Here is a 15,622-nt window from a genome sequence, read left to right as displayed (position 1 = left end):
ATGCAGGGCCGCAGGATTCGAACCCGGGACCTTTACTTTACAGTGATGAGCGCCGTATCAACGCCTAAACCGTTGTGGCCACCGACGCCCCCTTCAAATCGCTATTGGTTTCTATTTAGGTTAAAACTTTTGTCATACATTTCGAAGACTAAAAAGAACCAATTGATTTAGGGCAGATTTAATCCAAAATAACTAACGAGGTAAGCTAAGGATGTGGGATCGCCGATTTGATTGAAACCTTTTTAGTGATACTAGGTTGAAAAATATTAAACACTTGTCCAAACTTTCTTGCCAATGGAGCCAAGGATCCGAGAAAAAAAAATAGAAAATATGAATATATTTTCGTACGTTTGTTAGGCATGTATTTCTAGGTTCCTCTCTATCATTTAATTTTTTGGTTGCTTTTTCAACTTTCGACTTCGAATAAGAAATAAGTGAGCAATATTAAATGACATTAAGAGTTGAAAAAACGAAAAACGCTTACAGTAAAGTAGGTCGACATTTTTTTAAACAATTCAGATTCGTATTAAGCACCTTTAATGCCGTTAGTTACGAATATTTTTATTGCAAACAAAAAATAAACATTTTAAAGCTGAATTTGCAAGATACTTCTTTTTTCTCCGTGTCCTGTTGTCCCACATAAACATTCATAATCCCACTGGATTTTATCTAAATACAACGTTATGACAACCCTTGAAAGGCAGAATTTTTTTTTTTTCAGGCCATGTCAGGAACGTTTAGGTATTATGTCATTATAACCGAGAAAAATAAAAATTAAATTTAAACAAACCTGTTCAACCGTTTTATTTAATTTCTCTGGTTATCATTATTTATCAACGCCAGGTTTTTGCCATACGTGTAGTTTATAAGCTATCCGCCACTTATTTTAGTTCATAAGCTAAAAATCTTTTTTTAACATTTCCGGTAGATCGGTGGAATTTTAAGGATGATTATTTTTGTACTTTTGGAAAAAACTGTGCCATTGCGAGGCAAAGGTTTGAGGAACTTTGTTAATTTAAAAAATTGCATTAAAGGATTTTTTTATGGTAAAAAAATACAAATTTGTATTTTGTTAACAAAAGATTTTAGCATACTTTGCTACGTTGATCAGTTTTACACCTTGCAGTTCAATATCTGCGATATTTATGTTATACCGAGCTGCCAAATGCAATTGTTGCAGTGAATAAGCGATTTTCATGTTTGTTAGAAAAATCCGTATTTAAGGACTTAAAACATTTTTCTAAACAAGTTTTGTGGTCTATTCACTATTAGACGCGAATAACTAACATCTTGATTTTGTTTAAAATGTTAATTATATTGTACATACGTAAATGTAAGGTATATAATGTAAAAGGGTCAATAAATTTTTTTAACACAAATGAATCATCAATTTTGCTCCAACTTCCATAAAACTGGCTTATGTTTTTAATTGTTTTAAACAAAACACCATATTTTAGCCTTATTTAAGACTGGAAAGTAAAAACAACAATTTTCGTTACTGTTATACTTTTTCACCATAACCCATAATATCCTGTTGTCTTTAAAAAACGTATTTGCTTGACGAATCTGTTGCGATTACAGAAAATAAAGTGTGACATAAAACATAAAATTTTGTTGAAGTGTTATGGAACTTTTTCAATTTGAAAATTCCTCCAGCATCACAGCCCGAACCAACATATTTTTAATAAATATTTTACTAATTATAACGATACCTACTGTTATTAAAAATATATTTCATGAAAAATATGATCTAAATAGTAGATAATATAATTGTATTGCTGTCTTATAAATCTAGGAAATTTTATATGATTCACATTCAGAGTGATGCGTAGTAATCGTAATCTACGGATGGAAGATCGGCAAGGATGCGTTTAGAAAGGGAGTGGGTTAAAGGCCAACTGTTGCCTCCGCTCCAGAACGGCCAACAGGTGTCCTTTTTGTTGATGATGATGACCCATGAAAAAGTAATTATTAGTTGGGTGCTGGTTTCGAGTGCGCCTGTGCTAAGGACCATGCGGATCGATCCGTTTCAGCCTGCCTCCACACGGTAAACCAACTGTTATCGTCAGTTTTATAAAACTATAGACAAACGGAAAATTTTTAATCGTATATAATATTTGCAATGAGGAGAGTTAAAATAACCTTGGCTAGTAAAACGCGAAATGCCTTTGAAATCGCTTTTCTTTGTAATTTATCATCCTGTCTCATTATTAGTCAAACAGAAGAATTTTCTACTGAAATTTTTATTCGTGTAATAGATTAATCTTTGGGTCTTTCTCTTGCAATCTCACTCCTCAGCTTTAGTTAGGATGTTCAGAGGACTTATGCATGTTTTTGGTTTCTCTCTATTTAAACAGACGTGGTTTGGCATGAAAAAAATTATGTCTTTTGTTCATTTGGTACGTAACTATTCAAATGCAAAGTAGTAATAAATTTCCGAGTGAGAGAGAGAGAGGCAGAGAGAAATTAAGTGATGGAACTGTACTGACGTTATTGACAATAAACGGCGCTTTGCTATGTTAAACCTGCACGACCGTACCGTCAAGTGTGTTTTAAACTATTCAAGCGCCTTGAAAATCAGAACTTTGAACTTGGAGATTTTATTAAATCTAACAAAGTAATAAGAGTGAGAAAGAAAGTGAACGAGATTGATTGATCGATTACAATTACATGTTAAATTTAAACAATGTTTGTAAATCCGAGACCTTGAAGATGATCTCAATAAAAATCGAAACGTTGGCACGATAAAGAAATTGTTTTTCTGAAACCTACAGCACACCAGACCGCATATCACGATATCTGAATAATTATCGACTAGTCACTAATCACCACACATTAACTAAAAAAATAAAATAAAAAATACGTTTAAAAACAATATATGGAAAAAATAAAAGATAGATAGATGCGTAGATAGATAGATAAACAGACAGACAGATAGATAGATAGTTAGATAGATAGACGGATAAATAGATAGATAGAGATAGACAGATAGATAGAGAGAGAGAGAGAGAGTGAGAGAGAGAAAGATTAAATGAGCGAGCTGGGCTGACATAATTGACAATATTTAACATGAACTTAACTAAAAAATAATAAAATAAAAGATTACGATTAAAAACGATGCATGGAAAAAATGAAAGATAGATAGGACGGTAGTAAGGTAGATAGATAGAGATAGACACATAGATAGATAGATAGAGAGAGAGAGAGAGAGAGAGAGAGAGAGAAATTAAATGAGCGAGCTGTACTGATGTAATTGATAATACACGGCGCATTGCGAGATTGATTGATTGAACGATTTATTTAACGATTTATTACACATTTACAATAAAATAAAGTTATCTACTTAGACAGTTTTATAGATTATTTTAAACTCTTAACATTTGACTTGAAACTATCTCAAAAAATAATAAAATAAAATAATACATTTAAAAATGATGTATGGAAAAAATAAAAGATAGATGGATAGGTAGAAAGATAGATAGATAAATAGATAAATAAATAAAGAGATAGATAGAGAGAGAGAGAGAGAGAGAGAGATTAAATGAGCGAGCTGGGCTGACATAATTGACAAAATTTAACTTGGGCTTTACTAAAAAAATAATAAAATAAAAGATTACGATTAAAAACGATATATAACAAAATAAAAGATAGATAGGCAGATAGATAGATATAGAGAGAGAAAGAGTGATAGGGTAGTCAGAGAAATGGGTAGACAGAAAGATGAAACATTTAAAACGTATGGTGGAGAAAGATTTTTAAAATTGTCTGAGTGTGTGTGCTTAGGTCAAGAGCAAAAAAAGAAAGAAAATATGTAGATTATTTACATAGGGTTTATTTGTAAATTGCAACAATTGATAATTGTCTTTTAAGTTGTAAGGGAATTATAAGCGAGTCCGTTGTCTTGGTATACAAGTACTCTTATATATACTATACTTATCTAACTTGGGCGAAAGTCGGTAGTTCCTAGGTTGGTGAAGTTCAATGAAGGGAAGGGCTGTTGTTGTTTTTTTTTTTTTTTTTTTTTCAGTATGAACGACAAATTCTATTTACAATAAATAGTTTTTTATATGTATGTAACTCCTGGTTATATGTGAAAACAATGAAATAAAACAAACTGATTTATGTTTTTAACTAAAAGTGTAATAGTTAACTCTACAAGAATGCAAGTCGGTAAAATATTATGTAGTACAAATCTAAATTATTTCAATACGACTAAAAACGAGGTACCCGTGCTGTTATTAACTTTCACCAAAGGTCTATTGAAATATCCGGAGGGAAAGGAATTCCCGAGAAAATGAAGGAAATTATTCATCTCGGAATTCAAATAAATGAAGGATTCATGGAGGGGTTGGGAGTATTCTGTTTAATTTTAATCATGCGGAGGCCCGATAGTTCCGTGACCGGACTTGGGTTACATAAATAAACTGGATGCAAACGTCTTGATAAAGTGATGATACGATGTTGGCGGTAATAAAAAGGCAAAATCATCCTCCTTCCAAAAACCGCGACCGAGGCAACGGGATATATTCACACCAACGATAATATGTTGATGCCGCTCTGATGATATCTTGATGACTCCTCCTACCACCAGTCGCAAAAGAGGTTCGCTCCTTGAATGTCAACAGCTGAATTATCCCTATCTATCATTCATCTGCACACGATCTGTCAATTCGATGTATACCAACGCATCAACACAATTAGTTTATAATATTCCTATTAGCATAGTTTGTAATAAATTGCAATATCATGCTCCCCCTCTCTCATTTTCTCTGTATCTCTCTCTCTCTCACTCTCACTATCTCTCTCTCTCTCGCTCTCTCGCTCTTTTACTTCATTTTAGATTTACTAAAAAATTGTCACACTAATAATTGCAATGCGAGGGTCGAGGAGTACTGCCCCTTTGATTGCATACTGAATTATTCAGTAAATAAGTGAAACAGAGTATTGGCGAAAGAAAAGCAAATAGCGTTGGATCGAATTTCAATTTGTTAGATCGTATATGTAAATTACGGCTTTTCAAATGTTGCTGTGATATGTATCATTTAAAAAGCATTCTGTAGTTGTAGAATAACTTAATACCAACTCATATTTTTTAACAAGCTATGTTTATTGGTAATTACTGAATAAAATATATCGACATAAAATGTTCGTACTATCGAACAACTCGGACTCGTAGGCTGAGTTCGAGTTTGTTAGGTCGAGAAGGTCCTTGATGTCAACTGCAGACGAGACCACCTCAAGCACCACTTCGGACGGTTCTTCGCTTCGGGATAAGAATAAAGAGTTGTTTTAATGTGATTGTTATGTTAATTAGACAAGAGAAAAACTAGAAACACTACCGTTAATTTGTCACGCGAATTTTTTTGTAGACCTTAGGTTATGATTTCGTTAACACGGTGTAAATAGATGATTACATCTACAAACATTATTGCAACTGGAATTAAACCATTAGACTGTAATTATAGAAAAATATTATTTTGTTCGGAGAAATTTGTGTTCTCATGAATAAATATCGTGTTTTATACAATAATAAATTCCAACACACCAAACCTGAGTTATATGAAATGGTGGAAACAATCGGCCCGATTTATACTGTTGGATCTGAGATCTTTTCGAATGGCCGAGTAACTTACACATTAGAGCTTATAACGGCAACAGAAGCAGTTTTCAAGGTGGGAACAAAGATCAACAAAAAAAGACCGTTTTCGTACAGTGGAAAAAAACCGAGAGCTTTCAATCGATGAGCAGCTAGCCCGATAGCAAACACAAGTGGACAAACATATCGACAGTAAAAGGTTTCGTATTTGAAAGCCTCCTCCCCCCCGCGAGAATATCAAATACAAAAAAATTAAATATAATTTATACGAAATTGTCACGAAAAGAGCAGAAAGTAGATAAAATAACGATTTTTTTTCTTCTCGCTCTTTTTTTCTTTTTATTCTTTTTCTCACTCTCGCCCGCCTCCTCACTGTCACTCTCTCTCTCTCTCACCTTCTCTCTCTCTCTCTCTCTCTCTCGAGAGAGAGAGAGAGAGAGAGAGAGAGAGAGAGAGAGCGACTTAAATTGCATGCAAATTTATAGATTACAAGTAGGAGTAAATATGTGCATGAGGTATATTTTAAATTTAAAATATGATGATCGCATACACGACAAATTTGCGCAGCTAGCAATTTTAAAAATAAAGTACATGTTGGATTATAAAATTCTATGTACCATGCTTAAAATAATGAAAACAAAAAAAACCCAGCATATACAGGGTGAATTGCTACTCGTGCTACAAACTTCTCCAGTAGATTCTTCACCCTAAAATGAACAAAAAAGTTCATATTGTCCATGGTCCGANATGTATCTTCATTTTGTTTTTGTTTTTTATCATACGGATAATGGTTAATTCTCGCAGTATGAGCCAATTACTGTTGATGACATTTTATAATATATTTATACTAAATTTTACCTAAAAAACACACTCATACAGATACAAAAATAATTTTTACAAATTCTCATCTTGTTTGAACGCTGGCTAATAAAATGCAAATAGTTGAGAACCTGATTTCCTTTTAATTAACATGACTCTTTCCCCGGTAGTTATATCAACGGGTTCAACTTAAGCCAATTTGTCTTAATTTGTTATCCGAAAGCTGCACGATTGAATCAATTCACATGAATCAACGGTAAACGAATTACCTGAGTAAACAATAAAATAAAACAATTAAAAGGTGATTATTCTGCTAATTAGATAATAACATAACCTCCAGCAAAAATAATTATGTTTTTTCAGTTTGTCTTTTTAAATTAATTAAGTTATTAAGAGTAATTTGGACTATTTCGTGTTTTAAAAGAATTACATGATTTACTTGTTTAACTCAGCATTTGTCACTAGATGTAGATTTAAATGATTAGTCAGGGTATAGTTTATACTGTTTCCTTTAAGAACTGTTGTATCCCCCGTTCTGTACTTATAGTACGCCATTAAGTCCTAGTTCATCAAGGAATTTAATTAGTAGGCCTGGCTTCAGTGGGTGAATTTATTCTGTAGTAACATTGTACGTCCCTAAGCACTTCCTCCTGTGGGCAGGTGTAACACCACAGTTTGTGAATAGGTGTGTTGGCGTTTCCTCTGCTTCTTTGCAGAATCTGCACTTGCAGGGTTGGGTTATGCCATTCTTCTTCAAAAGTTCATTTAGTTTATAGTGTCCCGTAAGGATTCGTATTTTTTTCCTGCTTCCCTTATTACATTCTGTTACTTCTTTCCTTCCAATATTTGCAAGGAGGTTTATGGCAAATGAGCGAGTTCCATTGTTCCTATATTTTCATTTTATCCTTCTGTCTGAGGTTCTCATTGATATTGTTGGTTCCTATTGAAGGGTTTGGGTCCTATCAGCAGTAAAATAGCCCCTTTTTTTGCAAGGGTGTCCGCTTTCTTGTTGTCTTCTGATTCTACTCTTGGGACCCAGCAGAGGCTTATTTGTCACTCATTTTTTAACCTGTTAGACAAATCATTGTCCATTCAAATAAGGAAACAAATTTTTAATTGAAAGACTTTAATTAATCTGTACTACAAGAAATACACCGTCAAAGTCCAATTAACCAAAATAAATCAAATTTTAGTTATTAATTTTATGTGCTTTCAGTTATTAGGATGATTATTCAAAACCTTGTCTTAGAATTTACCAAAATCCCCCCAAAAAAAAGTTTAGTTTGTGGTTAACTATAATATGACATTATTTAAATAAACAATTGATAGTTAATTATAAAAGGAAACTGGAAACATTTGAATAAATTGTCGTCGAGAATCCAATCCGATTACACGACATTTGAAAAATGGCAAAAAGGAGGGAAAATTCAAAAGGTCGGTTGAGATGGGAAGTTGGTGTCCGAGCGGATCGAAGCTGCGACAGCTCAAGTGGTAGAGCAACGGCATATCAAGCCGTAGATCGTGGGTTCGAATCCCGCTCGGCCATTAACTTTTTTTTCATCTCAACTAAAAACCTTAATTAATTGTAATATATTATAATTGGTCAAGCGGACCACGAAATTAGTGAATTTAATGATTTAAAATGAAGTACACTTCACTAAAGCTCTCCGTGGCCACTTCATAAGTCGCTGAGAATCCAATCCTGTTTACATGACATTTGAAAATGGCAAAAAGAGGGAAAATTCGAACGTTTGTAGGTTGAGATGGGAATTTGGTGTCCGAGTGGATCGAGGCCACGATAGCTCAAGTGGTAGAGCAGCGGCGTATCTAGCCGTAGATCGTGGGTTCGAATCCCGCTCGTGCCATTGACTTTTTTATCTCAACAAAAAACCTTAATTAATTGTAATATATTAATTGGTCAAGCGCACCACGAAATTAGTGAATTTGAATAAACGTCATGTTTGTTACTTTTAGGGAAAAGCTGCAGCAGCCTGGGCAGAAAGAGATAGACGAGCATCAGAAGCAGCGGTTAGCCACAGGGCAAGACATCATGACCCACATAGAAGATGGATATCAAGAAATAGAGTAAAGCCTTTTTTTATATTGAAAAATTTTAAATTTAAATTTTGCAAAAAAAAATTTCATTTGCAGAATTGTATTTATGTGAAAAATCTAATTTTTGGAGTCATATCATCAATAATAATAGAATCAATTATGTAATTAATAATATAAAAAAATATTTTGTTTTTAGATTCATGATTCTTCATATGGGGGAAGTAGCTCTGAGGAGGAAGAAGGACCAGGTTTGTATGGACATCAAAGCGCTGCAGCAAACGCTCTCCTTTATGTTGGTTTGGGGACAGTTGCAATCGGCCTGGTCATAGCCTTCGTTGGTACTGGTGAAAAAGGTTTTAAAACATTAGAACTAAGGCTTATTGGGCCAACACTGATAGCTGGTGGCCTTTTGTGCTGTCTCCTTCGTATATTACTCTGCGTCTGTCCTACAAGATGTTTGAAGCGTAAATTCAGACAACGTAGGAAAAAGCGACATATATCCGCTGAGTTAAATAGACATTTTGATAAAAACGATTATTACCGACACTTGCCTTTCAATGCAAGAACCGCTGAAGATTTCATGCTCATGGAGCAGACCAATAAGAAGACAAAGAAGAGAGTCTCAATTCTACCGGCTGTGGCATCAACGTCCGAAAGAAGGGAAATACCAAAGATAATGTTGCCCAATATTGAACAGTCTCCAGCAAAAGAAGGAAATCTCATCGAATTGAAGCCCATACAGGGAGGGAGCTTTGAAGACCTTCCAAGTATTAGCAGTGATGACAGTTTCAACTTAGATCAGAGCCTTGCACTTTTTGACAGCAAAGGAGGAGCTAATTCAACCGAACGATTAGCTCGACTCAAATCAACACTTACCTTTGGTGATTCTCTTGATGCAGGGGACTTCAACACGAGAGATCATGTTGTTTCACGAATAGATGAGGAAGACTCTGAACATATGGACTTTTATTCTAATCAAGGTAATTTGAATTCACCACTACTATTTCAACATCAAAACGACAGTGAGCAAGAAGCAAAAGAACTTGTACTAAGTCCTTCTAATCTTCAAAATGATTAATTTCAGGTTATGTCAATACATTTGGACAGAAATTTAATTAATTATTTATATTTTAAATTTATATTTTTTAATTCTATTTAAAACTGAACATAAATGAAAGTTTAGTCTTCCATATTTTATGTGTACATCTTCCAAAATATTTTAAATTACTTATTAAGTTAACGCCTTTCAAAACATTTTATAAGAAATCACCCACGTCCAAATGAATTGTTTAAACAATAAAATAAGTCAGACAAATATGGAAAATGCAGTTGATACAATTGTGAATAATACATTACTGAAATGTTTAGTACTCATTGAAGCAAATGGAAAAATTACATCAATCTTTATTTTGAGTAATATATTTTTGTATGAAAAAATTCCCAATTTCTTATCATTTTCTTTTGTTTAATCGCCTGTCGCCATTTTCATTTTCATCTAGCCTTGGGTAATTATTAATATAACATAATTTCAGTTAGATATTTTGTTTGCACTTTTAAAAATCATGGTTTTTTCCTAAATGCTTAGGGTGTGAACAGTATATATTTTTATAATCATTCATATTAGCTAAACATTTGACAATTGTTCACTTTCATTTTTAAACAGACAAATTAAAAATCACTCGCAATTTTAAAAAAATTTAAGACAATCAATTGTTTTTCATATACAATTTTTAAGAGATTTGATAGTAAATATTAAAGAAAGTAACATTCAACTTTAAAATACAAATATAAAATGTAACTTTATTCCACTACAATTATGTTGAACCATCCTATATGCTTTATTTAGCATTTCCTCGAAATAAAAAAAAAACCATGAACTCAATTATAGTTTTATCAAACCTATTTTAATAAAAAATCACCAATGTTTGAAAATCATTTGTTAATTTTCATTTTGTACAGGATTTTTTTCTATTCAAGCATATCATGTTTCAGATGGAAAAACTCAATCATTTAAACCACGATCATCCATGGGAATTCTTTCACCTGCATGATTTCTATGTATTAAATATATTTTCCCATTTGAATTAAGTTATTTGTTATTTTAAAAAATGCATTTAAACGTACAACGTACCAGAACTGTCATTAGAAATGTGCGACAGATGTTTAACATAATTTTATACTGCATTTAACTCCATTCATATGCCTTGACTTAGCAAGTAAGCATTTCTTTTTTTTTATATATATATTTATTTATTTTTTAAATAAAATATAAATTACAAAACAAAAAAACAAATATGAAATAAAATCATTCTTTGAAGTTGCAATAGAAATATAAATTAATTCCTCCTTTTTTCTGTAATAATTTTTGTTATTAAATACATTTTGTTTTTTTATGACGAATGTTGAATAATAATAATTAATATATTTATTCGTATATAATATATAAATCATACATTTAACACCAATATGTGAAATGCAGAAGTACGATTTCATACTCTTTTTAAGAAAATACACTATTTTAATACAAACATCAATTATTTTATTCATATAAAATTAATTTATGATTACAATCAAATTTTTACATATACGTAAATCAATTTAAAAAATTGTGTTTGTGTGTGCTAATTTCTAAAGAAGAAGAAAAAGTTGAGAGACAAAAGCATTTACGTTTATTTATTTCAAGTTTAAGTGTTTTTATTAAAATGATCTACATGACAGTTTAAAAAAATTATTTTATATAAACAACCTTTTAGAAAATACTTATTTTTGTTTATAAAAGGTTGCTACTTCAATGTGGCAATGATTAAGAGCACATTTTATAATGGAAAATATAAGGAAACAACTCATTTTATTTAATCACCTTTTTACAGGTGAAATTTATTTTTATTATTGGTAAATAGTAGTGTTATTTATTTTTATATTTAATTTGTTACGCTGTATTCTTTTTTGAAGTAATGCAACTGCATATACAATTGTGAATTTGTTCAATTTTATATACTTCGTTCCGGGAGAAACATGCCTTAAAACTCTCCCTGTATAAAATATTGTATATTAATTGTTCAAAAATTATGGATGGGGGTTAGAAATGCTCCTTAACAAGGAGTTTTTCTGTCTAAACTCAGCATGTGTAAATAAAAGTAATTTATAAACTATGATAAATTAAATAAATTAAGTGAAAAATATGTTATAAATGATTTATAAATAATATTGTGCTATAGTTGTAATAAACACAATGTTTTTATCATGAATTCTAAGAATTCAACATTAACGTCACAATTTTGAGAGAAAAATAAAACAATATTTAGTCGCCATTGAATAATACAAAGTTAATAAATATCCCCTAGAACACATGAACCAAAAGCTGAAATTGTTAGAGCTTGTTTATTTATAATAAAATGAGACATTTGAATCTATATATATGCAAATTGCAATTTAGATTTTGTATTTTTTTAATTTTTGATTTTCCATACAAAAGGGAAACTGATAAATCAATCCAAAACTTAATGTATTTTCTTTCGACAAGTACAAAGAATTGAGAATTTGTAAAGAAAAAAATAATTTATTCTGATGATTAATCAATAAGTAGGCTGCAATTTATAAGCAAATTAGAATATATCCTATGATGTTATTTTATCAACCACAATTTTCTATATAATAAATATATACAGTAAAAATAACACCAATAAATTTAAACATTTTCAATTTTTTCAGGTATGTAGCTTGAACATACTGTGATAACTACAAAATTACTCAAACAGATTTTCAAATCTTTGTGCTATATTTTTTACTGTTAGATTTTTTAAGAAATAGTAGATAAACTGTGTTGATGTCCAAAATGAAAATAATGTATAATAACTGACATGGTTTATTTAATACTTTTTTTGTCATAGAATTTAAATGAGAAAAGTGTTGTTTTATTTTCTTTCCTGTATTGTTTTATATGTATAGATGAAAAAAATGTAAATAAAGTATATAAGCAATGTATTCATTTCAGTCCACCATCTAAGCTAAAACGATCTCCTTGTACTAAGTCTATTATAGCAGAAGTTACTAAAGCGAATAAAAAGATCTACAGGCGCAAAAGAGGAAAATTATTCTATGTAAAATTAATACAGATCTGACCATTGTAACTTTTTCTGAAATATATGATTCAAGATGGTATGCTTATACGATTATATGGACTCATAAAAGTTTATACTTGACCACTCTGTTTTATGAGTTATGATGGAACAACTGTAATAACACTGCTATAATAGGTTGTCATATTTTTCGTAAATCATTTGGTAAGAGGTCATTTCTAAAGATTACAGAAGAAAAAAGCACTTTTGCTGTAAGAATTATTGGTACAATATTTTTATATTATTACAACCATATTCATTTGTACTAATTATTACTGTACAAATACTAATTTGGTAAATGACCATTTTAAAGATTAAAGTTACAAAAGCACATTTTGTTAGATGTTCTATGATAAGAAATCACTTTCTCTCTCCACAGTAATAATAAGTTCACTAATTTTGTGGACCGGTCCGCTTGACCAATTAATATATTACGATTAGTTAAGGTTTTTAGTTGAGATAAAAAAGTCAATGGCACGAGAGGGATTCGAACCCACAATCTTCGGCTAGATATGCCGCTGCTCTACCACTTGAGCTATCGTGACCTCGATCCACTCGGACACTAACATGTCAACCGCACCTTTTGAATTTTCCCTCCTTTTTGCCATTTTTCAAATGTTGTGTAATCGGATTGGATTCTCGACGACAACTTTTTTATCTCAATTAAAAACCTTAATTCGGTCAAGCGGACCACGAAATTAGTGAATTTAATGATTTAAAAGAAGTACACTTCACTAAAGCTCTCCGTGGCCACTTCATAAGTCGCTGAGAATCCAATCCTGTTTACATGACATTTGAAAATGGCAAAAAGAGGGAAAATTCGAACGTTTGTAGGTTGAGATGGGAATTTGGTGTCCGAGTGGATCGAGGCCACGATAGCTCAAGTGGTAGAGCAGCGGCGTATCTAGCCGTAGATCGTGGGTTCGAATCCCGCTCGTGCCATTGACTTTTTTTATCTCAACTAAAAACCTTAATTAATAGTAATAATAAGCCTAACAAAAACTAATGAACTTCCATTTATCTATTTGATATACCTTATACCAACTAGGCTTAGTTGCGACCAGTTCATCATACTTTGTCAGATTAATATATTCTAATGAATGATTAATTTTTGTGTTTAAGTTTCATTTGTGTTATAAGATTACTTTTGATGAACAAATGACTGAAAAGGAACTACATTCAAATATCACAAAAGAAGAAACTAATTAGTACCTGACAGAAATAGTTATTCCTTGTGCAGTGCATTGATGTTGATTTTGTCTCTATTTCTAGTAGTTTTATTTATACACTCAACGAAAAAAAGGACACTTGTCGACAAACGACACTTGTCGATTGTTGTTTATTTTATACTATATGTATGTTTTTTATATTTGTTAATTAAAATATTAATAAAAATTTTAATGTCATCAAAACTAAACAAGATCAGAAATCCATGGATTTTAATAACAAAATGTTTAACTATGACGGTTTGAAATAAAATTCACTGAAACTGGAAAATCATTTAAGGATAGATTAAAATTTAAGTAACTATTTATTCTACCGACTAAATGATTTTCGGTGTTTTGGTGAATTTTATTTCAAACCATCATAATAAAATAATTTTTAATTAAACTTCAGCGATGTAGTTTATCAACCAGCTAATTCAATGCTCTAATAAAACTTCTAATCTTGTTTAATTTGTTTGCATTAAAATAAATATGCTGTATAAATACAGTTTGAAATCAACAATTTTTTATAGTATATCTATATAAACTATTTATTTTCTTTTTTTTACTTTTACTAGCGTTTTTGTTTATGCATGTACAATTTTTTTTAGATATGAATCAGCCCATTTTTAAACTATAATGTTAGAAAGAACCTGTGTGAAGATACGATTGTTGGTTCTTTACAGATTGATTTGAGATGATGTCTACGAATCTTTTTTGTTCTTCACTACCGAGTTTGAACACATGATTAATCAATTTCACACATGCACATGTGCTTGCATGTACAAATTTACACCATTTCTTAAACTCATTTTTCACCTTAACAGTTCTGGGTTTGAACTCATGACCTGGAATTTTTTTTAATGAAAATAATTTGTAAAGTGAGAACATGACAAGTATTGTAAAGTGGTCTAACTTTCTCCATTTCTGTCATCATAATTTAATCTTTGATATATCTAAACTATTCCTTATCATCATTGACAAATGTAACAAGGACGGTAATAGTAATTTGGAGCACTCACTGGGTATTTAGATAATCTACCATATACATAATTATATAAGGGAAAATTTTCGCTCGCTGTGGTCTTTTACTCCCATAAATCATCTACCATTACACCATTCTCACTAATACATTAATACATCACAACAAAAAACTAAAATCATTCATTGATTCAATTATTTGTACCTTGATCTCTGGCAATAACAAAAGTTGAAATTGATTATTTGGTTTATCAATGTTTTAAAAAATATATTATAGGCAATCAATAAAAAATAAAAAAACTGTATTCTACTTATTAATAATAAATATATAAATCAACTATACAGCACATGTCCCCATTTCCAGACTGTGATCTGACTCTCTGTCATTAAAAATGAGATTTAGACAATTATTAAAATTATTATGTTCGGCTGGACCAGCCAAGAAATTTTCAAATTTTCAGCTAAATTAATAGGAAGCCCTCGGAGGAGCTAAATTGAAGAAGAGCAATCATTCTCACCAGACTAAGAATAGGCCCTGTGGACTTGACACACGGACACTTACTTTTGGACCAAAGCATGTATGTATTGAAAGGCTGCTTGATGTGTCCCACTTACTTGAAGGGTGTATTCATTGAATCACTGAGTAGGATGTCACCCAATATGAGAATTACTTGCACAGTAGTATTTTGGTCTCCAGATCCAATTTTTGGAGGAGACGGCAGTTTTATTGTATTATTGTGTTACAATACTTTACAGATATCTTGTTTCTTCCTTGTGTATATTTTGAGTGAAGGAATTTGTAGTGTGAAGCTCCTAGTGGAATATCGAGTACTCCATCGACTTAATTA

General features: G+C 31.3%; 1 protein-coding gene across 2 annotated transcripts in view; it reads left to right on the top strand.

Moving 5' to 3' along the window:
* The window catches only part of LOC106673143, a 46,056-nt gene extending 35,889 nt beyond the window's left edge, over positions 1-10,167 (top strand). For both annotated transcript variants that reach the window (XM_014405143.2, XM_014405145.2), the window contains exons 2-3: positions 8,390-8,500; positions 8,667-10,167. In XM_014405143.2, coding sequence (XP_014260629.1) covers positions 8,390-8,500; positions 8,667-9,548 — 993 coding nt within the window. In that variant the 3' untranslated portion in view covers positions 9,549-10,167. The remainder of the gene's footprint in view (positions 1-8,389; positions 8,501-8,666) is intronic.
* Positions 10,168-15,622: the final 5,455 nt, after the last annotated feature.

This window comes from Cimex lectularius, unplaced genomic scaffold, assembly GCF_000648675.2.
Source record: "Cimex lectularius strain Harlan isolate CLEC.00 unplaced genomic scaffold, Clec_2.1 scaffold341, whole genome shotgun sequence".
Lineage (NCBI taxonomy): Eukaryota > Metazoa > Arthropoda > Insecta > Hemiptera > Cimicidae > Cimex > Cimex lectularius.
Note: the sequence above shows the minus strand (reverse complement) of the source record. Positions and strands in the feature narration are given on the sequence as shown.